Here is a 26,391-nt window from a genome sequence, read left to right as displayed (position 1 = left end):
GACCAGAAGAGTAAATTATTAATTTCCACCTGTTTGCCATATCAATTTACTTTCATCTGAATAGCAAAACTTGTTCTGTTAGCCTGTTCTCAATGTGAAATAAATGGTTACTGCACCCCCTCCTCCCCCCAGACATTGACATTTTAGGATATTCCTAAATTTATTTCTGTTTAGTATTCAGAAGAATGTACAAGCAGCCTCTGAAAAACCACCAGAGTTTGCTTCCCCTGAGATATTTCTTTATGGCTCCTTCACTCCATCTATTTGTAAAGTCTTCAGCAAAGTCAAGTAGGATATCTTGTTTTGATTTAATTAAGCTTTCGATTGTCCCAGAAGTGGTGACCCTAATTTATTTTCATATGCAGAACTCTTTTAGAAGACTGGGCAGGATGAAGTTGAACTATTTTATTTTTCCTAATGCTAATGCTTCCTTTCCCCCCTATTAGAAAATATTAGAAAAACTCAAAAAGCTCATGCTTTTCTTCAGGAACAAAGTCAGAAATAAAGTTAGGAAAATTGCAGAATTTATTTTCTTTCCTAAAATTAGAGGACTCTCAGGTCTTATTTCTAAAGTTGATTAATGATATATAATTCTTCTAAAATTGTGATGAAATATAACACTTTCTCTTTGGACCAGTCCTGAATCTTTAGTAAGGCATCTTTGGGGGGCTGAAATTTGCTAGTGGCTGACAGTGAGTGTTCTCTTAGCAGTTGTTAAGAGTTCACTGACTTCAAATCCAGTCATTAACTTGAGAAGTAACTGAGAATATCTCTCTAGAAAGGCAAATGCAACTCGAGTGTCTGGAGATTGAACTCATAGTAGAAACACAGCTGATGTAGAGGTGACACTCAGAAATTCCAAACCAAATACCTAATTGTCTTTGATTCATTTTATGTGTATTAAAGACTAGTTTTTCTCAAGCACGGTGCATTTGACAGCTTATGCTGACCTCCTTTACTGTTTTTTTCAGGGCTCTAACTCCAATATTTTGGGCAAATTCATGCATGCAAAGCGTTTAAACTTCACTAAGACTAGCAAGATGAAAATGTTTATTTTCTTGTGAGTTTTGTTGCCCTAGAAATGTCTAGAAGTTCCTCCAGAGCAAATAATCACTGATTGAGTATGGTACTTGCAATTAATACATGCAATTGAAAATCTTTCAATTCTTCAGTTGACTCTTCAGTTTTCTCTTAATCCTGTTTCTTTCTTATTACCATGGACAAATTCTAACAAGTAGGGAGAGAAGGAGAGTGAGATAAGACAAACTATTAGTTATTCTGAGCCAAGAGAGCATGAGTCAACAGAGGAAATCGTAACTGTCCTATAATCAGATTAGCAGGTCTGTTTTGTGATTCATCTCATTTACTTTCAGTTACAAAAAAGGTAGATCTTTTGCAACTGTTGCTTCTAACACAGCATCTTGTTGGAATGCTTTCTTTATCAGTATTTTGCCAATGTAATACTGGCAGTGCAAAGAAAATATTGTTTCAGAGAAATCATTAGCAGTCCCTTGGAACATGATCAATGTTTTCAGTGTCAAGTCTTACTTAAATAAACGGACAATGTTTTTAATTTAATTTTGTTTTCATTTTACTCATGTTTTCTTTAACTCCTCCTAACAGCTCAGTGCTCTGGATGTTTTTACTTGCCTTTTTGGGAGCTAAATAGAGAAGAGGACAGGCAAGAATTCATGATTTAGGGAGGCAAAATGAGTACAGTCATTAATAGCTTTAGTGGAAAACGTGGGAGTTTTGAACCTTGTACTGACACCAAAGGCTCTTTCTTCTGCTGTAAGAACTAGTCACTGCACAAATCATAGAAGAAGTCTAGATTTCAAGCATAATATTTTTCCCTCTGTTTCAAGTGGTGGCCTGACATGCCAATCCTGACCTCAACTTCTGTGGCATGCCACTTTTTTTCCTATAAAGAAGACATTGTTACTTATAATCAAATAAATAAAGTAATATATTAGAATATTAGTCATTGAAGTGTGAAGATTGTAGCAAAAGTTAATTGACATTGAAAGGACTGAATTTCACTTAGAATACTTTCACTGTCTTATGCACATTGGAAATTACTGTTGGTCAGCTTAATCTTTTCCCTAGCTAAATCAAAGCATTCACCTAGGAGACAGAAGCTCAAGGCAGTTTTCCTTAAAAACTCTAAGTATGCTCTTCTAGGCATATTTTCAAAAAAAAGGATTGAGCCCTGCTTGGTGATTTGAAGGGGTCATAGAATTGTTTGAGTTGGAAGGTACTGTTAAGGGTCATCTAAGTCCAACTCCTCTGCAATGAACAGGGACACTGACATCTAGATCAGGTTGCTCAGAGCCCCATCAGCCTGACCTTGAACATCTCCAAGGAAGGGGCATCTACTGCGTATCTGGGCAATCTGTTCTAGCGCTTCACCACCCTCACTGTAAAAAACATTTTTCTATATCCAGTCTAAATCTCTCCTCTTTTAGTTTGAAATAATTTCCCCTTGTCCTGTCACCACAGGAATGTTAAGGAATCTGCTAAGGAATCTGCCTCCTTCCTTATAACCCCTCTTTAAATACTGAAAGGCCACTGCCAGGTCTCCCCAGCGCCTTCTCTTCTCCAGGTTGAACAGCCCCAGCTCTCTCAACCTATTCTCAATAGGGAGATGAATCATTGCAGAGGTGGTTATTTCTTCATCTGATTAACTTGCTGGTGAGTAAATGGAGGCACTTCTTCAGCAAAGCCAAGTCTGCAATGGCTAAGGATCCCTAGGCATGCCTTTCTCCCAGGTATTATCTATTGACTAGTTTCAGGTGACTCTCCTTTTATACGTGAGATCTGTAGATTGAAGCAGTTTTCTGAATCAATCTCATTGGTGCTTTGGCATCTACTTGCATGATTTGGATTCATTCTACCTTGCAGGGCTGGTACCTCAAGTGAAAGTATAGTGGCACCCATCTTAAGTGCACACACTGAAAAAGGAAGAAGTGTCCAGACCCAGATGTTGTGAAGAACTGTAGTTGGTAGAACAAGAAATGAGGCATGATAAGGTCCAGGGACAGTATTGGCCTTCATAGTGACAATCCACAAAAAGCTTAATTTGTATATGGCTAATATGTAAGTTATTCAATTAATACAATTTACTCCATCTTTGCTCACTTCAGAGATATTTTTTTTTCTCATCAGGTGTAGTATGAGCCTGTACAGTTCCATAGCCAGTCAAATTTAGAGAAGTCTCTTTTCATCCATAGTCACGTTACTTTAAAGTCCTTTGCAACAGTACAAGGTGGAAAAATAATTTAGATGACATATGTCTCAGACATCAATGTAGAAGCGTGTGTATTATGTCCATATAATACAAAATAAATGCTAAATGACCTGAAATGGCCTTTGTATGCATAGGTGAGCATTTGATTTATAAAACTAAGAGCATTCTGGACATAAATATCATATCTCATGCTCTAGCTTTAATTTATTTACAGATTTTGTAAAGAATAGCTTGGTTGAAGTATAGTCAGTAGTTCTTGAGCTCAGACTTAACTGAGCTCAAGCATACTGAGCTTAAGTTGAGAAGACTTTGTAAACTTTCTTCATCTGTTTAAAAAATAATAAGTAAACTTCTTACTGTAGAAAAAGTCAGCAAGGAAAAGTCTGAGCAGTACAATTTGGAAAATAATTTTCTTGGAATGGAAATGCAAAATTCTTTCTTAATAAATGATGACATGCCAGAATAGACTTTCCACAGCCCAAACATCTTGTTGCATGGGAGACTGTAATTACTCTGAGCATTGCAAGACCAATGAAGTTTATCCACGTTTACAGCAAATAATCTGTCCTTACATATGTAATGAGTGAACTTTAATCAGAGCATCCTGCTACTTGTAAGGAAGCTGTCAGATGAAGAATAGCTTATCTTGCACCAAGCCACTTGCCAAAAGTGTTGTTGCTGAGTCACAGTTTCAGAAGCTGCAGCTACAGCTCAGAAAAATCTGTCCTTGTGAAAAGCTGGTGAAAACCCTGGAGAGCTTCAAAGGTGTAGAATATATGTGCTTCTGAACTTCAGAATAGAAGAGAGAGAACTCATTGACAGACTTTTTATGTATGCATGTTTTTTTCTTCCTCTCTCAGAACTTAGGTAAATACAGAGCATCTAAAATCAACAAATCAAATGTCAAATCAGAAAGGGCACGTATGTGAAAAAAGCATTTCAGTCTGAGGGTGTGGCTTGGAGCACTGACTGTACCCACTGCCTGTCCAGTAATACAGCAGCTCAGGTAAAAACATGATTTTCAGTATTCAGGAAAGAAAGAGATTTGGAATGAAAGAATGTTTTACCTTCAAAGTTACCTGTTTCTTAAGTAGAACTCGATTCTTGCTTTGACTTAAAGCTGTATTTGTAAAATCAACAAAGTATATCTTGTATGTGACCAAGGATGGTTATGTTAATTGAGCAAAGCCAATAAGATAGGCATAATTGACAAACACAAGAACAAAACTAATTTAGAAGGTGCTAAAGGCTGCAGGGAAGGCTGCAATTTTTCATGTAAATGTTTGCTTATTTATGGTAGCAATTACTGTTACAAAAATATTGAGGTGGAGGTCAAGAAGTGATACAACTGATTCTGCATCATTTTGAAATACAGTAATCTCCGTAATGAACTCACATCTACTTCAAAATGCTGATCTTCATACTACTATTCTAGTAACTTTCTGGACAGTTGTTTTTTATAATTTGTACCTTTGGAACGTCAGGGGTTTGTACTGTGTTTGTACAGAGCTTCAAGAATTAATATCGACTAAGGTGATAAAGTGCAAAAAAGGAATGTAAATCTATGCAAACTGATCTCTATTTTTGCTAACTTACTTTATGATTCTACTGACATCTACTCAAATATCCTGTTTTATATAAGCCTTTTTCCCTTTAGTAAGGAAATAATTGGCTGATGTGAACATTTTGTGGGATGACCCTGATCTCAGTTGCCTGGATGAGGAGCTACGAGAGATGGTTTAGTGCTTGTGGTACTAATAGGAATGGGAGGGTGGTTGGACTAGATGATCTTGCAGGTCATTTCCAACCTTGTGATTCTGTGATTCTGTGATATATGAGGGCTGCTCCAAAAGTAATGCCTTCTATTTTATTTTGTCCGCCCACAACATCAGGGGCAGATGTTGGTGGCCTGGCAGTGGAGGTTGAATCTTCCCATCAGTACTCAAGTACATCTTGCTGCATGTGACAGATGGCAGCAGAGGGGCAGCCTCTGGTATCTGGCATGGAAGTGTGTATGAAGCAAAGGTGTGTCATTTTATTTCTCCATGTGGAAAAAATTGCACCTGTTGATATTCATGGACACTTGCTGAGCATTGGAGACCAAGTGTGGATGTGAGCACAGTGAGGGGGTGGGCAGTACGTTTCAGCAGTGGTGACAGTGGCAGTGAATCACCTCCTCGTGTGCAGATATTTATGACCACAGCAGGCAAGCTCTTCTTCATCACTCATGAAAATGCATAGCTAAAGGTGGTGACTGTGTTGAAAACCAGTGTTTTGTAGGTGAGAATTTGCTCTGTCAAACAGTTATTATATAACAGTTATTGTGCTCTTTGTATCTGCTGTACCTTCCGTAAAAATAAATAGGAGGTTTTACTTTCAGAGTGATCTACATACATCTGGAGGAATGCAATCCCAGAGGCATTGTCCCAGATTCACAGCAGTAGTTTAATTCAACTTGGGTCCTGTGTCAGAAGAAGTCTACCCAGCAGTAAATAAAACCCCATCTTCCCTTTGCTTTCCTAGCTGTAGGTATCTGACCCTTGGAAAATGTCTTTGTATAAGTGGTTGAGTCATTTTCTTGATTGAGAAGTTCGTTTTTCCTCAGTGTTCCTTTTCTTGTTTTTCCTTGTTGATGCACTCTGCATATAAGAGCTTTTTTTTTATTATTTGTATAGCTTCAAGTTGTTTCAGCCTTTCAGATTTTTTAAAGCAGGGAGGCTTTTCCAATGTCAGTCTGCCTCTCTGGTAGATGTGTACTGGCAGGTTATTTTTGAGGAGATGCTGGAAGCCAAGCTACCCTTGCCTGTCTGGATGTTCCCTGCTGTGATCGCTCACAGCTCCACCAATGGCTTTCTCCTCTTGCTAGCTCATACCCAGCACATCTTCAGGAACAATCATTTTGGGGGCCGGATGCATGCCTGAACCATGGACTGTAATGTACTTGGCATTTTAGTTGACGAGACTGGCCAACTGATTCTCTTCCCTGCAGGCCAGTTGATTCTCCACACAAATCTGCTGATATCTAATACAAAATTAAGCAATGTGGTTATTTCCAGGTAGCTTTTTTTGAGTGCTGTGACACAGTGTGTAGATGCTGAAATATCTGTTGTAGTAGACATTTGCTGCAAGTTGGGTGGAAAAGTATTGTTTATCTCATAAGTGTGAAAGCAGTTTTTATGCTGCAGTGTTGTCTTGGCTGGCTGTTGACATCTTCTGAATTATCATTTCTGATAGATGCCATTGAATAGACACAGCTTGCTTTCTTATGTAGCATCTAGGCAGTAATTACTACCTTTGGAGTGAATGCGGCAGCACAGCTTGTGCAGAGAATTTCACTCTTTCCAGAGGATGGAGAATTCATTCTAAGACACTGTTGTTAAGGACTGAGTGTAGAAAGTTGATTTTTCTACCATAAATGCCCTAAATGAAAATGTGGAAGATTTAAAGGCTTCCTGCCAAGGCATATGATCCTTCTGTATGTGGACGTATTCTTTACTTATTTGAAAGGTGTTTAAGTTTTCTTTCCCCCTTGGCAATAATTCAGCTTTCCCTTGGAAAGCTGTAGTCAGTTCAAAGTCAGACACTGAGATCATGTTTTAGTTGTTCCTGTGATACTCAGTAACCCCTTTTTGCTATCCTGTGAGCTCTCATTTTGCTGTCCTTATGCTCTCATCTGCTATATTCTGTCACTTAAATTCTCTACCTCTTGTAGGCAGGGATTTAATAAAAACAACAACAAACAAAATCAGAACAAATAAAACAAGCAAACAAGCGTAAAAAACCCCAATAGCAATTATTTTATGAGGCTTCATAAGTGTCCACCATTTCTAAGGAGCTTTAGTTAACGAGCTGTGCATGTCTCTGTGTTGCTGTTAACAAATTAGACAAACAGAAAAAGAACTCTTAAATGCAAAAGTTCCTAGCCTTGCTGATGTTTTCCTTCTTGCTTAGCTTTTACATACATGCAACAAAGATTTCTTTGTCTTCGTAGGCCTTCCATTTAAACATTAGAGTAAGTATCTATCCGGAATAATGAATGTGGTTAGATTAAAAAAAAACCCGAACCTCTAGATTTATGTCCACATTTTATTCTTTGCCTGTGAGTGTCAGTGCTTTACAGAGCTCTCTCTTGAGAAGTGCAGAAGTGGCTTCAATTTTATTGTGGATGCATTTCTTCCTGCTTCAGAGAGGTAGAGTGATTAATCGGGCAGGTCTGGGGAAAGCCTCTGTTTATGTGGCCCTTCACACGCAGACTGTCACGGCCGTCCTACTGAGAGACCTGTATCACTGCCAGATTTTTGGAGTGCCCCATAGCCAGGAGGAGCCTGAGATGGGGCATTGACCATAAGTAACTCTGAGCTGAACAAAGAATGCTGCGTGCCTTGGACCTCCCCTGTCGGTTCTCCACACAGTCCTTGTGAATTCCAGGGACTTAAAATTTTGGGATGACTTTTACAGTTTTCAAGGCAGGAACAATTCCTGCCTCTTTTTTTTTTTTTTTTAATCCCTCAAAATGAATGAGCAAGTCTTTTGTGGAGTGATATCTGCAGAGATTTCTTTTTTATCAGCTTTTTCCTAAACCTCTGTTTTGCTGAACAAATCTGTAGTGACTGATATTACAAGGAACAGAATATTAGTGCAGCATAGAGGGCTATTCAGTGAAAATCTACAACTAAGAAAAATCTGAATTATTTCTTCTTCTTTTTTTAAAGAAAAACTCATGAATAAAATAAAAATAAACTTTGCAACAGCTTACTTGAAAGTAGCCTGTACAAATGTGGTGAAGAAAATCAAACAAAAGTGTCCCATGTTCCCTGTGGCCTTCTGTATCTCTTCCAGGTGATCATCTGAGAAAAAACAGTGGACTGAAATCACATCATCTGCAGTTCTCCACTCAGATTCACTTGAAAGTTTAGAGCTGTACTCATCTCCAATGTTGACTGGAGTTTAGAAAAACAGAATCCACTGTCTCTAAGGATATACGTTGAGCAGGAAAGCATAGCAAGCATCCTTCTTATTTTTGTCTTTTCAAAAATGCAAGCCTCAATGGAGAAGTAAATGCCAGGAGGCAAAATAAAACGTAAATATTTGGAATGCTAGAACAACATTAAACAGAGCCCCAGTTATGCTAACACGGTTATTATAATATCTAGGGTTTTGTTTTGAAAATCATAACTCTGTATTTCTGCAAACAAAACTCTCCTGGATCTTCCATCAAGCAATGCAATTTAGTCTCTCTGTTTCTGGGAAAAAATTCATCTTTTTAGAGTGCATCCTCCAAGACTGTATTTGTGTTGGTTTAAATCCATCTGAAAAAATAAATTTTGCTCAGTGATATTGCCTATCTATTTTCCTTCTTCTCTCCCTGCCTGCTTAGTAAGACAAAATTGGGAAAAATTCAATTCTGAGGGATTTGCTTGGAAAAATAAATAAAAAATTAATTTACACTGCCAGGTATCATGCTGTAATATGATTAGGCTGGCAAAGATAAAACAAAGGAAATGTTTAGAGCATTTGAAATTTTAGGAAAGGTCATTAGCTGAAGTGGATGGGAAATATTTTGTTTCTGAGCATTCAGCAGTTCCTGATCCCACACAACATGTTACATGCACGTGCACATAGGCCAATTGCTGTGGACGCTGGTAGCTTATGATGGCGGTATTCCAGTTTAATATAAAGCCTTAGGGCTACAAAATGTCAGTGCTGAAGAGTAATCCGTTGCCAACTGGCAACTGCTTCTCTCAGGCACTCATTGTTCAACTTTCCGACTGATCACAGACATGGTGCTTGCTGTTTAACTCCCTCCCTCTCGGTAGGAAATCCTACCCAATTCTGCTCTGAAGAAAAACTGAGTGGAAAAATCTTTCTCAGACTGGTCTTGTTTGTTCCTTTTTCTGTTGTTAGTGGGAGAAGGTCTTTCGTCTGATGTGTCAAAACTGAACCCATTTTTCACTTTTTCAGAATACAGCAGACAGAAATGTTAAATTAAAAATAATGAGGACAAAGGACAAATGAAAGCTGATGGTTGAACTTTTAAAACTAAAATGTTCATCAAGTAAACTAGTATGCAGGCCTGCAAACTGAAATTATTTGTATGACAGACAGGAAGAAGACTCGTTGTCTTTTTTATGTTTTAGTTTCCATCCCTCCACCTTTCCTTAGGCATGGGTGGCCCGTGCAGATTAAGAAAGTTAAATAAAAATTCTGTGCTTGGTTGCATTCCAGCTAAAAATAGCTTAAGGATCTAGCCATGCTTGATTCAATTCCTTTCTAAAAGCACACTTTTTTTTTTTTTTTTTTTTTTTTTACTTTCTCCCTGAAAACTTTTAAGTGTCCTGTTTGTACTGGCTGTTTTCACAGCCTCATTATGATTTGGGACTTAAAAAGTGTTTTTGCTTGGTTCTTATTTAAAGCTCTTTAAAAGATGTTTCTATAGTTAGGCATGTTTACTGAAGGAGAATGTACCAAAATAGAAAAGACTGAGAGTGATCTGTCTTGATTAGAACTATTTTTAATTAAATTAATTTACAATATATTAAATCAATCATGTGGAAATTTTCTGATTGCCAGCACAGTACATGCCTTGGAAATGGCAGTTTGGTGTTTATTCTTGTACAACAGGTAGGCCATAGTACTTGGTGGTAGAGATTTGGTTTTAGAGCTCACTTTTTTTTGAAGTGACAGTAATTCTCCTCAATTGCTGAATAATCTCAGTGAGACCGTAAAACCATTTCCTTAGTATATTTTACTGAGATTTTGATCAAAATGTCTGTTTCACCGAGCTACTCTGAACTGTGAAGGTCTAAGACAGTAAGGCTGTTTAATATCCTAGAGTAAGGGCACTGGAGGGTAATCGAGCTGATTCATACTTTCATAAAATGGAAGTACATTGAAAGGCTACAGTATTAAACCAAATGAATCCCAAGCGTAATTCCACTGACTTGTTTAGCCTTATAACTAGTATGAATTTCACCTATTAGGCCAATTCTCTTGGGGGAAGGAGACGCTCTGAAATAGCATAAAAGTCGGGGAGTTTATAAATCACTGCGATTGCTTTTAGGAGAGCTGCAGAAGGAAAAAAAATGGAACCATCTAAAAATAGGAAGGCAAGAGCAAGTTGAGTGCTACAGTAAACCCTTCACCTGAGTGTAAAATTAATCCAAATCAATTGCAAGGAAAAAGTTCTTAGTACATACTGTGTTTAGTCATACAGCCTACTTGTTTCCATCATTGGTCCTCAAGAAATTGTGGTTTCAGGGTTCTGGTTTTTTTTTCTCAATAATTTGAAATTTTATTTCTGCAGTGTTATTCAGTGCAGCAGGCTGTAGCTGGTTTATTCCCAGGAAATTTAGGGACAAGATGCTCTCAAATATTTATGCCACTATTCTGTGGAAAACTTAGACAAGCTTTTACTCCAGTCTCATATTTTTCTCACAGATGAGTAAATCTAAGACTTGCCCCACTTTCAGCTTCTCTGCCTGTATGCACACGCAGATCTCCAAAGTCTCTGACCATTACATCAGCCATGATCATCTCTGTGTAGACAAATCACCAAGGGCCTGAACAGGCAGGTGTCCAATCCAGTGGAGATGAGTGTTTTCTCCACAAATCAGAGTTGGAGAAATCCCTCCTGGTGATGTGTTGTTGAGTGTTAGAGAGCATATTCCTACCTCAGTGTCTTAGAATCATAGAACATACTGAGTTGGAATGGACCACAAGGATCACTGAGTCCAACACAGGCTCCACACAGGACTGCCTGAAATTCAAACCCTATGTCTGAACCCTTCTTGAACATCTAGGGCTCTGCCCACTGCCCTGGTGTAAAGTGAAATTGAAATGAAAAATTATTAATTTGATACTGAAGAAATATTGTAAATGAAGTAAAATAAATGCTAAAGCATAAGGAAAATATAAATGCAACGTGCAGAGCAAGGGAAAAAGGTGGAAATGAGAATCGAGATTTAGAATTCAATTTCAGAAGAAAATGCAGAAATGCAGTAAAACACAAATTCTCAAAACGTAGCCTTACGTTCTATTGATTTTACATCTCTGTGAATGTTAAAGCCACTGGGTTGTTGAGCAGTAGGAGGCTTCAGTGCATCAGGATGACTTGCAGGTCAGAGTTAGCTCTGTTCTGTTTGTGTTAGGCTTCACATGCCAAGTGATTGTTTTCTTCCAGGGCTCACTTGGAAGCCCTCAGATTACTGTGAAAAACACAGAAGCCTCCATTGGTTCATCTTTTTCAGAGAGCAGACTGAACAAAAGTGATTTTCTTTCCATCATCTGTGTTGGCCTAAGGATGTGGTTGAGACAGAGTTTTTTTGGAGGAGAAAGTATCTTTTATTAGTTAGGTAAATGTCCTTGGAAGAACTTTTGGGTATACTAATTCTCCTTCAAAGTGAGATGGTATTTTAGAATTATCCTAAAATAGCTCTCTTATATTTATAAAGTCAAAGACCTTTTACTAGCATTGAGCTAATAAAATAATATTTTATTACCTAACTAAACATTGATTCAGTTGAGCAAACACATTTTGCTTTCCAGCATCCTATCCACTGAAGAATGCCAAATGCAGTATTCTGGTTGGGTTTTCCAGAATCGTGGGTGAGCTAGAAGAAAATTTCAGGAAAACCAAGTCATTTGTGGGTAAAAGAAGCAAGTGAGGGACAGAATAAACTATAGGGAAAATAGTTATGCAGAACTTCATGGTGAAACTGAAGAACTTGAGATGATGGAAACCCTGAGAGCCATGTCTTGTAGCCATCACCCCAGTATTTCACTCAAACATCCGAACAGCTACTGAACTGATATTTGCTCTTTGTGAATAGAGTGGAATAGGTGCTAGCATCAACAATAAGCACTAGTGAATTATCTGAAGTTGTCATCAGCTTTGCCTTGCAATCTGGTTTTTAAAGAAGCTAGTCAAATAATAAAAACTTGACCAGTGTTAGATTTAGAAACTCCTTCATGAAAATAACAAGCAAGTTTTGTTGCAGTTTGCTGTTAAGGAAAATAAAATTAGCTTTTGCTACTTTGGTAGTACATTAGTTCTTTGATTACCCAATAAGGAGTTGAGGGTTAAGCTGGTTTAACTTTGAATACTGTATTCAGACCTGTATGAGCAATTAGCAATGAAATGCTAAATATCCCTTCAGGTTTTTCATTTTTTCCTTTAGAAGAAAAAACTGCTGCAAGTAATTATTCATCTGGAAATAGTGATATTGTTGGTCTGGAAACAGTGACTTCTCCTTGTGTGTTTGGCACTATGAAGTTAGAATGCAGAAAAAAAGAAAAACTAAAGTAGGAGTTTTACTCCAGCATAAGGAGACAAGTTGGTGCTTAGATTTCAGTACACTTCAGCTCTTCCAAAACATCCAGCAGGCATGAACTATACATAGCATCTCAAGAAAGAGTATTCTCTCCTGTATTTAGACAAAGAAGCATAATGGAATGCAATTGCAAAACTGGCTAAACACAAATGTTTCCACATCAGTGAGGTGCAGTTGACCCTGAAAAGGGAAGAAGCCCAGATGTACATAGGGTGCACTATTTTACAGGTACAGTCCAGTTCAATCTGAGGTTGGGTCTAGCGCTGCCTATATGAAAAAGTGCTTTACTAATGTACATAGTGTGTCTTTTAAGCCAGTGTAGATCTATTTGTTTGAATTTCCCTGAGTTTCGCTGCACTAACAAAGGACAAAACATAGCCTTATGTAGTTTTATAAAGTGCTCATAAACCAATAAATTCAGTACTTCAAATATTTGTTGTTATTTAAAAAACTGAAAGAAACAGCTAGTAGGTTCAAAGGAGGAAGAATCATACAAATAGATAATGATTAATATGTTTTAAAATATAATTATGAAATGTTACCTAACCATGACAAAGATAAGAAAACCAAATGTCAGCTTTCATTTGCATAAATAAAATTATAAAATGCTTCTGAGAGCTTGTATTGTTTTTTAATTGAAATTGTTACATGTTTAAAAGCCTAGGGACTTAGCCAGCTACCTGCTGCTATTCATACATTATTCCTTTCTCACTAACTAGCTGGAAAGAAGGACTGAGTTTTATAAAGGCAGGACAGGTTTTTCTTCAAACTTGCTTCTGCTTCCCTCTGGAAGTCTGAACATATTGCAGACTGGGACCTTGCTCCCTAGTAAGGAGCTGCTGCAGAAGCTCACCTTGCAGCTCCTTGTTCTTTTGAGGAGTTCACACAATGTCAGTTGATGGAGGCCATCACTGATACTACATCGTCAGTTAACAAAATGTTCTATCATGTGTGATGTTAACAAAATTATTTATGCTTCTAAAAATAAAATTTAGAAATCTGTAGTTAAGTAAGCTCTTCTTTCTTGCATGGACTCTTGGTTTTCTGTATGTGGGCATATTGGGATAATTATACATATAATCTTTTAAGCAAATAAATGCCTGCTTTACTACTACCTAGCTAGTTTGCTGCTAATCTGTAGCTTCTGCTGGCGATCTCCAATGGAGCTGATCTTCTGAAAACATCCCCAAATGTTACTGTTCTTGCCTGCATCCAACTTGCCATCCAGATGAGCTCCTCATTACATGATTTCATCCCTCTTCAGTAATTTTTCAGAGCTCTCCTTTCTTGTCTTTCCAGTTAGCCTCTCCCAATGTACAAACAAACACAGTCATAGTCTCCTATTTCTCTGTCATCCCTGTGCTCCTGTCTTTTGCTTTCTGCGCTGCTTCAGCTACACTGAGTGGCTTGTTGAAGCAGTTTCCTTCCACAGGGAGAGCAAGCTGAGGACTAAATCACTCACTGAATCTCATAAAGAATACAGTACTGACATGCATGTGTGTGCTGGCTTTTATAGCTATGCATTTGTGTGTGCTTCAGGAAGTGTCCCTGGGACTCTGGGGCCACAGCTATCAAAGCACAGGGAAAATTCCCCCCCAAAGAATTCATAGTTCAGAGGCTGGGGAACAAAATGATGAGAGAATGTGGGGAAAAAGTATGATGTGAGCATGATGATAGCAACACAACTAATAGTCTCTCTTGCCTGGTATTGACTGCCTTCAGCTACTGTCACTTCATTTATCGCTTGCTGTAGAGAACTTCTGATTAAGTTGTCAGTATTATGACCCATTCCCCTTTATTCCTTATTTTTTTTCACAACAGGACATTTGTACCATTACTTAGTGCTATTATTAGTCTTGTGATTTGTTTTTCTGTATATCAGAGCACCATGCATATCGTGCATATAACGCATATCATAGCAAGCCTATTCTATTCTATATGGCTTTGTAGAAGGTAAACCTTACTGTAGCATAGAAGTAAAAAAAGCAACACAACTAAAAAGTTGTGTAGCTTTTTCTCTCTTTTCTTTTGGACAGAAGATGTTTGTGATAGTCCTTAATACTTAACAAAATTAATTCTCCATATTGAGCCATTTCTAATGAAAACACAGATAAGATATATCTAGAATTGTACCGAGGCATACAAACTGTCAGCTCCTCTATTTATTCTGCAGCTTTGGCTAAGCTTTCAGATTCTGTACCCTAAACTGATGAGCACCTGAAAATATGATCAAGATCTTGGACTTTGACTCAATGCTTCTGAAACCAGGGCAGGAAATGAAGGAATTGTGTAATCTTGCTATCTTGGGCTGACTGGTTTGGGACTAAGTGATAAAAATTTCCAAAAATCTCATCTGGGATCCACTTTTGCACATTATCAGATTATATTGCCCAAGGAACAAAGAGGAAAGGTAAGTCATACCAAGAGCATACCCAATACCTAGAGCAGAAAAGCACAGCTTTGTGTCCCGCTGTGTACATTGCCAATAACCCTGAATGAAAACCTGTTATACAACGTACTGAGCCTTCAGATGTTATACCGCAAATGTCATATGACTTATGGGCCCCCAGCTGAGATATAAGGTGCAGAAGGATCCAGGCATGTTTCTACACTGTAGATTCATTGAGACAGGAAATAATTTATTTTCTCTGAATGGGAAAACAGCTTACAAATTTTTTAGAGGACTTGAGCTGGAGATGCCCTGGAATACCTGAAAGGTACTAGAAGGCCAAATCTATCATGGAAAATTAAAAGGAACTTGTTTCAACTTCAGTGATATATTAAAAACCCTGAAAGCTAAAGAATTTACTTCTTTGCCTAAGTGCTTCATTTTTAACTTTTGTATACTTGTCTGTATTTTTTTCACCTTGCCATTTAAGAAATCTATAAGCCCAAAACAATAAAGATTTCTGGTTTTGATAGAGATATGCTATGCATGTGGTCTCCTAGCACTAGGCGTAGATATGCGTTATAAATTTAATTGGAGGGGAAAAACATGAAACAGAAATCTACTCACAAAAAATATAACGTAACAGCACAGGCTACTATTAGTCATTGTCATAATCTCTGAGCCGTTTTCATTGAAATCATGACTGTTCTTAATTTTTTCCCTTTCTTTGGCCCAGTGCTACCTCAGCATTAAGCATGAGGATTACATTAACACAAATGAGAACATTCTTATTCTGATGTCTTTGAGAAAAGCAGCAAAGCCAGCAGGATGCAGCAGCACCAGAAGAGGATGTGAAAGCATGGCAATTGTATAGCAAGTGGTTTTCATTTGGGTTTTACAGTGAGAAGTACTTCATTCTATTAAGTTTTCTGTTTTCCTTCCTGAAACACTTCTGCAACTACAAACCTTAAGGGAAAAGGTGCTTGAAGAACACTCTTACTGCTTAAAAGTAAAGCAAGAAAATAAACACAGGATACTGAAATGCATCTTACAGCATGAGACCATCAAGACACAAAATTGATCAGTCCAGCTCTAGCAGTATTACACAGCTACTGTGTTTTGCAGATGCTTCTTAGGGGTTTTCATTTTTTTCCAGTCTATTCTCAGTAATGGTCATTCAAAAGGAACAATGTTTGGGAAGTGCACCATTCTGTTCAATACTGCAGACAAAGACAGAGATCTAAGAGAAAAGTTTCCAAAAGGAGAAAAGTGTGTTTGAGTGGCAAAGACTGATGTGTTTGGTTGTTCAGCCTCCTATGCAGAGCTCCAACAACACCAGTGTCAGAAACATTTTTGACATTTCCTGAGGAATAGTTTGTCCTTCTACAGAGAACAAAACCAGTATTTTCAATCTGTGTAAGACAGTGAAAAGATCAGAGAGAAAAAGATCCCTCACGAACATGTATGGTGATGATTTATCTACTTCCTAGCAGAGAGGATGAGGAAGAGACAGTGCTGACATTTAATGTGGATCATAGTACTTGTTACAACTGAGCATTGTAAAGCATTTTTCCCTTGATCCTCAACATGAGTTGTTTCAGGAGAAGTATTTTTTCTTTCCCTTTGTCATTTATTTAAACAAATTCCTATCAGCTTCTGTGACTTGTCCTTCGAAAGAGACCGACAATGCTGCTGACAAAGGAGGACTCAAAGATTAACTATCTGTCTCACATAGACATGCTGGTAGTTTTCTTTGAGGACACTTGGATGTCTGATAGATTTGCTTATCAGTTTTTTCTTCTCTTTTCTTCTCTCTTGGTAGCCAGTTTGCACAAGCAGACGCTTCCTACTCCCATGTACACCAGAGTGGTCAGTTCTGCAGCTGCGTGGTCCTGCAGGCATTTTGGAGGGCTATTGGAGAAGGTTAACTCCTCACTCCTGAAAACCCCTTAGCACAGTGTCATGGCCCAGTAATAATAAGCAAAGTTAATCTGGTGTCATGGAGTACTGGTGGAATACTTGATGGCATAGTTTTTGTAATTTATCATGACAGTCAAAGACCTTGGATTCTAATTTAAGTAGGAGAGCTTTTTTGGAAGTCCACCTGCCTTCCTCTGTTGACACTTTGTAAACAGCCACCTTCCCTGTGTGACTCATGTCCCACTCAGTGCCTTTCAGTGTCTGGACCACATGGGTCTTGCTGTGATAAAATAAGAGAGGCAGGAAAGCAGGCAATCTTTTGCTCTAGCAATCTGTCACTCTTCTTTTACAACTGTGTGCCAATAGTGTAATGAGTGGTGACATGGGAGGAACATGACAATAATTTAGAAGCTGAGAGAAGCAACTGCATGCTGGCATTGGCAAGGTATGTGTATATTTATCTTGGGTAAGAGTACAGAAAAATGAGTGCAGTGAAGCTGCAGGAGATGTTGCCAGCAGGAGGAGGAATGGCATTGGGAAAATTGCAGCCTTGCACACTGTGATTATTATTTACCCTGTGAAGAAGCAAGAAAAGTGCTAAACATAACACAGGTAAGATGCCTGCCTCAAAAAGGTAGTTACTTCCTGAGGGAAATATTAAAAAAATTAAAGCTGGAGGCAGATAAAGAGCAAAGAAACTAAACTATTCTAAGACAGCACCAGGATGAAACTGAACAAATTTCTTAGAATGGAAGAAAGAAATGGCATTTGGCTATAGTACAGTAGAAAGCTACTTTGAATATGGTCTGTTGAACCTTTGGAGTTACGTTTTGATTCATATGAATATAAATGGACCAAAGTTTTGATTTATATCATCAATTATAATCCTGCTGGAATAGTCCCTTATCTTTGGAATATACTTGATCAGTGTCAATGTCTGAGTTAAGACCTTTCCTGTCCAAATTAGAAGTGTGCTAGCTCAGTGAGAAGCCCTTAGCATTTGAACTCAGCCTTCTCCTCATCTCTGATACCTGAAGTTTGGTACAAAAAAAAGCGAAGGTGAAACCTTCACTTTTAATGGTAACTGCTATTCAGAAGACAGTATGCTTTTATTATTTTTAGATAGCTACATTTGAATTACATCCACCAGTCTGACAGATGATGGGCTGATTTTCTGCCCAACAGATGTTCCAAGATTTGTCTCTGCAGGCTTTTTAAATCAAGTACATAAATCAAAATTCATGTACATGGAAGCAAGTCAGACTGTGTCCTTCATTATCTTTGCCTTGTGTTGTGCACTGGAGGAAGATTACATCGGGGAGAGAGAGCCTGGTGTGGAAAATGGAGAAAAAAGAAAAAAAAAAAAAAGAAGAAGAAGACAGACTTGAGAAGGTCTTTGCTGTGTTTTAACGTTAATGTCAGTCTGTTGATCTTCAAGTGAGTAGCAGTCAGCTCAGAACTGCGTTGTCCTACCAACTGCATGAGCTGAACTGAATGTGCAAGCACTGTGGCCATGCTGGTATTTTGTCACTGCGAACGAAACTTAACAGCTTTATCCAGCAAAGGAAGATGCTGTTTATTGTTCTGAAGTGTAATTTACAGTGTCTTGCAACTCTGAAGAAATATATGTTGGACAACTACAGTTAAGTGAATATGAACACTCAGAAAAAAAAGAAACAAAAAAAACACCATGAGACTGCGTCTGTGAATTTGGATTCATTCTCCTTATTTTGATATTTCTTGTAAAGTGTCAAGCTCATTCATTTCAGTGAATATACAATATAATACTGTACCTAAATCAGAATTGTCATACATATATCTTGTATATTTTCTCAACATTGGATGCTCAAATTTTTCTATTGCTTCAATGTTTTTGTTACTTATGGAAAGGATTCATTTGGACTTGCTCTGACTGTTTTCACATAAGATGGGAACTTCAAAATCTCAAGGTCAGAAACTTTAATCACTGACTTTATTTAAAGAAAGTTGTTCATTTGTTAGTTAAGTCATCTTTCAGATGTGCAGATTTTATTCATGTCATCACTTCCTGCCAAGTAGGATTCATTTATTTTATTATTCAGTATTCAGAGATATAGAGATAGTTAAGAATATTTATTATTGTAGTTGAGTATCACACATGAAAAGAAGTTTGAGAGAGAAAAGGAAAATGCTCTTTGCTGTTGATACACAAGGGCAGCATCAGTAATTGAAGTGCTGCTGCTCCCTTCTTGCACATCAGAATAGGTTAGGTTTGATTTAAAGATCTGCCTCAGTTTTTCTATCCATGAAAGGAGAGTACCAATAATTTCTAGCCCTAGCAGGAATTTAGAATGGTGATCATGATGCTCTGTTTCTTACATGAAGAACAGTAAAAATGGAACTTTGAACTTTGCTTATCTAATTCTTATTCTAAATACAGGCAGTCATCAATCAAGCTGGTACTCTTTCATCAGATTGTCTCCAACCCCATCTGTACACTTTCCTACATAATGTGCTGACTATAGCTACACTAAGACACAACATTCCTGTTGCACTCTACACAGAACTGCACTTATTTGAGCAAGTATTGTTTTTGATTGAGCAGTTAATGGCAAATTATTAGGAATTACTCTGTTAATTAATGGAAGTCATGATGTGCAAATCTGGTATGATAATCATTTGTGATACTTAATAAAACAGGGGTAATGGAAGTTTTTTCAAACTGTCCTTGCATGCTACTTGCGATGAAGTATCTGCCTTCTGCTTCAAGTGCTCTCACTTCAGCTGCTGCCCTGAGGTGTGATCCTTCACACATATCTATGCCTTAACCAAAGCCCATTTTCATCAGCAGGAATTTTCACATTCAATTCCATGAGCTTTGAGAAAACTCAGCACCACTGGTTCTGTTAAGCACAGGATTGCATTATTTATTCAGAAAAGGCACGTGCATGAGCTGGAGTTAGACCAAATTAGTTATTTCCGTAGGAGCAGAGGAAAGCAAGTGGTTTGGTATTTGTAGGCTTAAGAAATTTTTTGCAGATTTTTATTTTTAGTTTGTTGAGAGGCCTTTTTATACAATTTACTCCCCGTGAAAGGAATTTGTTGTAATAACATCCTAAATAAGAGTCCAAACAAGATTCCTAATAAAGAAAAGCTAATGGTTCATGGAGACAGTATGACTAAACAGAATTTCAGTTCCCTTCCCCATGGCAGTGTGGCAAAAACCACTTGAAAGCGATGCTCGGGTGTAAGAAGCCACACAAGTGGTGGACAGAACAGTCTGTTGCTGACCTTATCTACAGGTTTCCTGTAGATACACAACTGCTCATTATGCTCCTCAGTTGTGCAAATGGCAACATAATAGAATGCACAGAGGTTCTTCTCTAAGGCTTTAGCACCCAGCATTGAAGTACATGGCTTTACTAAGAAAAGACCCTCTGGGGCAAACAAAGCCCATGGCTGTTGTGTTGATCTGGTGAATAGAATCCAGACTGAAGAAGCAGACCTGTTTAGTGTTCTGATTCCAGGCTACACCTTTTTTCTTCTATTTGTTCTATCTACAGATGTTGCTATGAGGAAAAGAGTCAGCAATGACTGATGTGGAGCCCCTGGTGACAGACTTCGCAGCATCGGGCAGGGCAGGCCGCCGCAATGCCTTACCTGACATCCTGGGCTCTCCTGCTGGTGCCGGGACCTCGGACTTGCCGCACAAACTGGCCGAGCTGTCTGTTTCTGAAGGTAGCACCTGTGTGTTCCAGAAGCGGGCATCTGCATGTAGCCATCCTTTGCTTTCTCCTTAAGACTTCTGGCACCATGTAATTTTGATGTCAGTGCCAATAGTTCTTTCTTCATTCGGGTTTAAGTTCAGTCTTCCAAAACAGTTTTGTACTCCTAACAAGACAAGTTAATTTTAACCCAGACTGAGTCTGCCATATCCACCCACAGACTCCCTGTGCAGAAGTCTGGGGAAGGGTGCTGGGAACTGAATGCTGGCTCACATGAAGAAGAGGAACCACAGTTGCATTGCTGGACAGCTTGGCAAACCACCATGCCAGCTATTAATTAGAGTCTCCTCTTGCTCAAGGGTAGCTTAGCACAAGACAGTAAGCTGTGCTGCTGATCCAATTACAGCTATCATTCTAACTTAGAGATAAAAATTAGGAGTGCTGAGTCCTCCTGCTAAGCTTCAGACTTTGCTGTCTGAGATCAGTTCTGCATTTCTGATGCTGATGAAGTGAGAATTATAGGTTGCCTCTGAGCATGGGTTGCTCCTACTTTTTAAATCTTGATTTGGAAGAATATTTTTCTTCTCATGCCTGCCGCTCCCAAGGTGGTCCCACTTCCAGCAGCAGCAGTGGTCTGCAGGCAGCAGAGTAGGAGGCAAGCCTGTGCTGAATGGTAGAGGGCTCATGAATTCCAACTGAAATAGGTTACAGGAAAATTCTCAAGCTCGAAGGTTGTATATCGTGCTTCTATATTACTTGAAGTAGTGTTGAATTTACATCCTCTTAAAGCACCATAAAACTGTGGGAAATTCTTTGATTACAAATTGTCCTTGTTTTGATCATTTCATTTATATTCATGTATTTGGACTTTTGTAATTGAAGCCCATCTGGGGCCTGTTGAAGGACTTCTGGGGGTGAAGAAGAGGATGAGTAGAGATATCACTTCTACGAGGAATGAAAAGAGAGACTGGATCACAACGTCCTCTCTTGAAACTAGGAAGGGGAGGAAAAAACATTATCTGAATGGGTGCTGGAAGGAGGCATTACTTTTGCAAAAGGAAAGGCCAAGGATTTATGAAGAGGAGAGGACAGACATAAATAAGTGAAAGCCAGCAAGGACAGTTATATATGCCTAGGTGGAAGGGCAGTACTGAGGAGAACTGGGGGAATCTGGAAAAGCAGATGGAAGGGCACTGTGTTAAGAGTGCATACAAGGTTACGCAGGTCAGTAACGGCAGATGAGACGCAGTTCAGACTCCTTGAATTTGAGATGTCCTTGCAGATGTCCTCTTTCTGGTGTACGTGATTGCAGCATTGCAAATCCATTCCAAAGTATAGACAGGCAATTAACATTTAATGCTTTCATTTTCAAATATCTTCTTTTTAATTCCGAAAAAGCTCTTCCACTTGGCACCATTGCACACAGTGACCAGGGGCCACGTTTCTGCAGGAGGGAACTGTTTCCCTTGTCAAAGAGGAGGCAGGTGGGAATTTGACATTGTGGAAGTAAAGCTCTTGGACTGGGAAGTCCAACCCATTGGAATATTCATTGCTATGCTATGAATAACTAACCTTTGTATTGCTTAGAGCAATTAAGCTTGAGGGGCATACATAAAACCATGTTAAACAAAGCTCAAAAAATACAACAGTACAGGTAAGTTCCTCATGTTTGTTTCATTTTGACTCTGGAAAATTGGAAATAATATACTTTTTAAGGCATGGAAAATTTTTCTCCGATATATATATATTTTTTCCTGCATAAAAGTAAACATGAAAGAGTGGGTATCTTCTTAAAAGAAATGTTAAAGTACAAGATAATAGAAGTACTCCAGACAGAGTAATCCTTTCCTGGTGCTCATCCAAGTGCATTAAGAAGAAATGAAACACAGCTACATTAGTTTGAGCAGTATGTACCAGTGCTTTCTTAAAAACAAAAGGAGATTTGAAGAACAATTCATAGCATGGAATTATCCTTTGCTTTTTTCATTGGCACCAGAGCACTCCCAGAAGGAGTAATTGCTGTTATCAGCATTTTGCAGTCATGATAATAAGTGAATGCAGGATACAGCTAGACACACTGTGACTAGTGGACACTGCTTGGGTGCTTTTGTGAATTGGGAATTCCGCAAGCATCAAAATGGGAATTGCAGCCTCATTTTCTTGTCAGTTAAACATCCAATTGGGCAGCAAGCAAAACTGAGGGAAAGTCATCAAAATAAAACGAAAGTTTACAATGCCATGACTGGGAAATTGTTTGTTTGTGATACATTTGGGGCTGTAATGGACAAAACTTGCTTGTCTTTGGCTTTAGCAATAAGCTGTTAAAATGAAAGCCATTGCCAGCTCAGAACAAAGAGGTTAGATAAATGAGAAAAGCAGAGAAGATAGAACATGTGGCTATATAAAGCATGCCCTATTTTTTTCTGAAAGATTTAGTGAAGACTACGGGGAATGGTGAGGAGGGCTCTCCATCTTGCTTCACATTTAGCTAATGCTCATTGGATCATACATTTCTTTTCCTTCTAAAAAGCTGTCACTTGCTGTCAGAGTGAAAGGTCAGAAACGGGATTTGCTAATACCTTCTGTCCGGTTTAGAAGATAAAAGAGACTTTGCATATATTCTTTATGAAAATGCAAGGACCATTGCTGTGTGATACAAATTTCTGTGCACTCTGGACATTCCACTAAATTAATATTCACTTTGAAATGAATGGAGATGTTTTGGCATCAGCTATTTTTCACAGAGCCCAAGTCTGACAGGAAGGCTATCTGTACCCTACCCACCTCTGCTGATGTGTTAGTTTTGGAGAGTTGATACTTCCCAAAGGTAGTCTGATGGGAAGCTATAGTGGAACCATATTAAACAATCATAGAGTCATAGAATCATAGCATCATAGAATGTTCTGGGTTGAAAAGGACCACAATGATCATCTAGTTTCAACCCCCTTGCTATGCGCAGGGTTGCCAACTACTAGACCAGGCTGCCCAGAGCCACATCCAGCCTGGCCTTCAATGCCACCAGGGTCGGGGCATCCACAACATCCTTGGGCAACCTGTTCCAGTGTGTCACCACCCTCTGTTGTGATATCAGTTGATCACTGTAATCTGCTTTGGGGGTCTGTTCTGCTAATAATTTATGTTGCTTGGTGAAAATAATTCTAGGTAACTGTGTATAACTGTCTGGATACACAGCAGCTTAGCACCTGTAGCACCTGTGCTGTAAATAAGTTTGGATTTCCTCTAGCAAACTCTGTTTACCCTGTCTACAAGACTCCACTAATATTGGACATCAAGCCCCAAACAGAAGCAGACAATAGAGGACATGATTCTGTCTTTCCTTAAAAGTGCTGTGCTATGTAATACTGAAGAATGTCAAATAACTGAGTTCTTAATTTACCAGTGTTAAACTATGAAGCCTCCAAACCAGAGGCTGTTGCAGACGACATCAAGCAGTTTATTGTGTACAGTGGTGTAAATTTACTGTGGTAAGCGGTGACGAATATATATAATATTGTCTGTTTGTGATGTGTTAATGGCAAATCTCCAGGGAAATTCCTGAAATTTGACCTCTTAGATTATGATTATTAAATCAGATAAAAGTTGGAAGATGAATCAACCAGATTTGCAGAAGCTACGGTCTGTCTTAGGTCTGAGTATACAAACTGTTTTGTTACCATTGTTAATGCTATGTGAGACTTGAGGACAGTGTGAAAATAATTGTGCTTTGCAAGGAAATCAAGGCAAGAGGAGCTGTCATTTCTCAGTGAGAGAATATGGGCTTCAGAAGAGACAGAGCAGAATTCCACATATCTAATGATGACCATGACCATGAATCAGTTCTGCTGGTGTGCTTTTATTTGTACTAGCCATGTCATCGTTCCATTCTGATCTATGAAAGAGTGAACTTCAAAATCAGAATTACAAAAATATATATATATATACCCTCATCTTGTGAAAAAAAAAATAATTCTGCTATGTTTTTAGTGGCAAAGAAGGTCAGACAAATAATGGACATGTTCATAAAACGTAATGTTATCTACCAGAATCTAAACTGTGCTCAGAGGAGTGCTATATTCTAACCTGACTTTGAAAACAACTCAGAAAAAAAGAAAAGTTATATCTGATCTGATGCTTAAAATTTATCAGAATGTGCAAGGAGCATGGAAATCAGAACCAATAGGAAATTGTTTTTGGACAATGTCTGTGCAGGTTCTTTATATTTTGAGTTTATCACTCTTTCCAGAGCACCCATGAGTTTGGTAATAAAGAGCCAATCCAAATAGAAGTGATCGATAAGCCCAAATATTTGACTGTAATTAAAAAGCTGTAAGAATGTGTGCATTATAAATGTTTGTGTTTTTTTCTAGATGAAGGAGCAGAGGGTGGAGAAGTATCATCGTCCAAAGCCTTGCTGGAAAGTCAAGAGGCAGAAGGAAAGAGCAGCAATTCCTAATACCTAAGGACTGCTCGACTGATGAAACCTGTCGACAGACTTTGCAGAGTTTCCCTGTTACCTATTTTGAAGTGTGGTAGCAATTGCAACAGCACAGGAGAGACTTTCGTGACACACTTATATGTAGATGGCTTTAACATGGAACTACTGTTTTTTCTGCTGTTGTTCATCAGAAAAAATGTTCTACACATCCAAATGGGAAGAGAACTAAAGAATGTATCTGTTCTGCTTCTTTTTTTTTTTTTTCTTTTTTTTTCTTTTTTTTTGTTTTTGTTTGTTTGCTTAATGATTACTTTATTCACCCAAACTAATCTTCTTTGGGAGTTTTAATGAACATAGATAGCAGATGTACCAGGTAATGATTACTTTAAAATAAAAGTCCTATTTCTTAATTTTCTAAAATAGCTTCTTTGTTACACAGAGGTGTATTCACTCTCCTTTAAGATAATAAATATGTATTAGATTACAGACCCAATCTGCAGTATATCTTCAGAGATTTTTGTTCTCATTAGGTATAAGAAGATGGATGTGACAAATAGGAAAACTAACTTTTTTCTCTCTTCTTCCTGACTTCAAAGCATTTTGTTTAGCATTTAAACTACCAGTGTTCATTTTTTAAGTCTCTTTACACTCTATTTAATTATGGCAGATCATCTCACCTATCCCACTCCTAACAGTCTTGCTATTTCTGTCATTTCTGTTTTCAGGCTTATTATTGTAGCTGTTCATGTATATCTGAAATAAAATAGCCATGTTTGTAAGTGATTAAAACTGTTCATCTCACTATGGAAATTAAATAGCTAACGTATTTTCTGTCTTCTGTTGAATCTTTGATGTTTCTTTTATATGACAAGACTCAAAACCCCATAATAATATATAATTATTGCATCTCATTTTTGCTTTACTGTTTGCTGCTGATGAAAGTGTTCCAGTGTGATTTTTACAGAGTTTTATCTATTTAAATGTTGGGGTTTTTGTTTTGTTTTGTTTTGGTTTTTTTTTTTTTTGTGTGTGTGTGTGTGTGTGATGAAGGCCATGCTCCTGAAACTACCCAGCATGCAGTCCTTTACTGTAGGAATCCAAGATTCATGCACAGACACCCTTACTGCTGTCTAGAGCTGCAGCTGTTTTTTGTACTTTGTGAGACTTGACCAATACTGACAATCACATTATTTTATTTACCCACACAGTCTCTCTGCTTGGCTGTGGCAAGATGGAAGTAGTGTCCCACATAGGCACATCACACAATTGACTGATATTCCACCTACAAAATATTTGTGAATTTTATGGCTGGACATCTTGCAAGAGGCTTTTCCACATAGCTACCATTCATAATAGGCTTTTGCATT

The 26,391-nt window shown here is 38.2% G+C and overlaps 1 protein-coding gene across 1 annotated transcript; it reads left to right on the top strand.

Annotated features, from left to right (window-relative positions):
- Positions 1-20,454: 20,454 nt before the first annotated feature.
- On the top strand, positions 20,455-25,042 carry PKIB (cAMP-dependent protein kinase inhibitor beta; the record flags this gene model as incomplete). Its single annotated transcript, XM_079550062.1, has 2 exons — positions 20,455-20,602; positions 24,957-25,042. The coding sequence occupies 2 exons, from the start codon at positions 20,455-20,457 to the stop codon at positions 25,040-25,042; spliced, it is 234 nt and encodes a 77-aa protein (XP_079406188.1).
- Between the last annotated feature and the right edge of the window lie 1,349 nt (positions 25,043-26,391).

Source organism: Tetrao urogallus, assembly GCF_951394365.1.
Source record: "Tetrao urogallus genome assembly, chromosome: 2".
Lineage (NCBI taxonomy): Eukaryota > Metazoa > Chordata > Aves > Galliformes > Phasianidae > Tetrao > Tetrao urogallus.
This window is presented reverse-complemented; position numbering and strand designations above follow the sequence as displayed.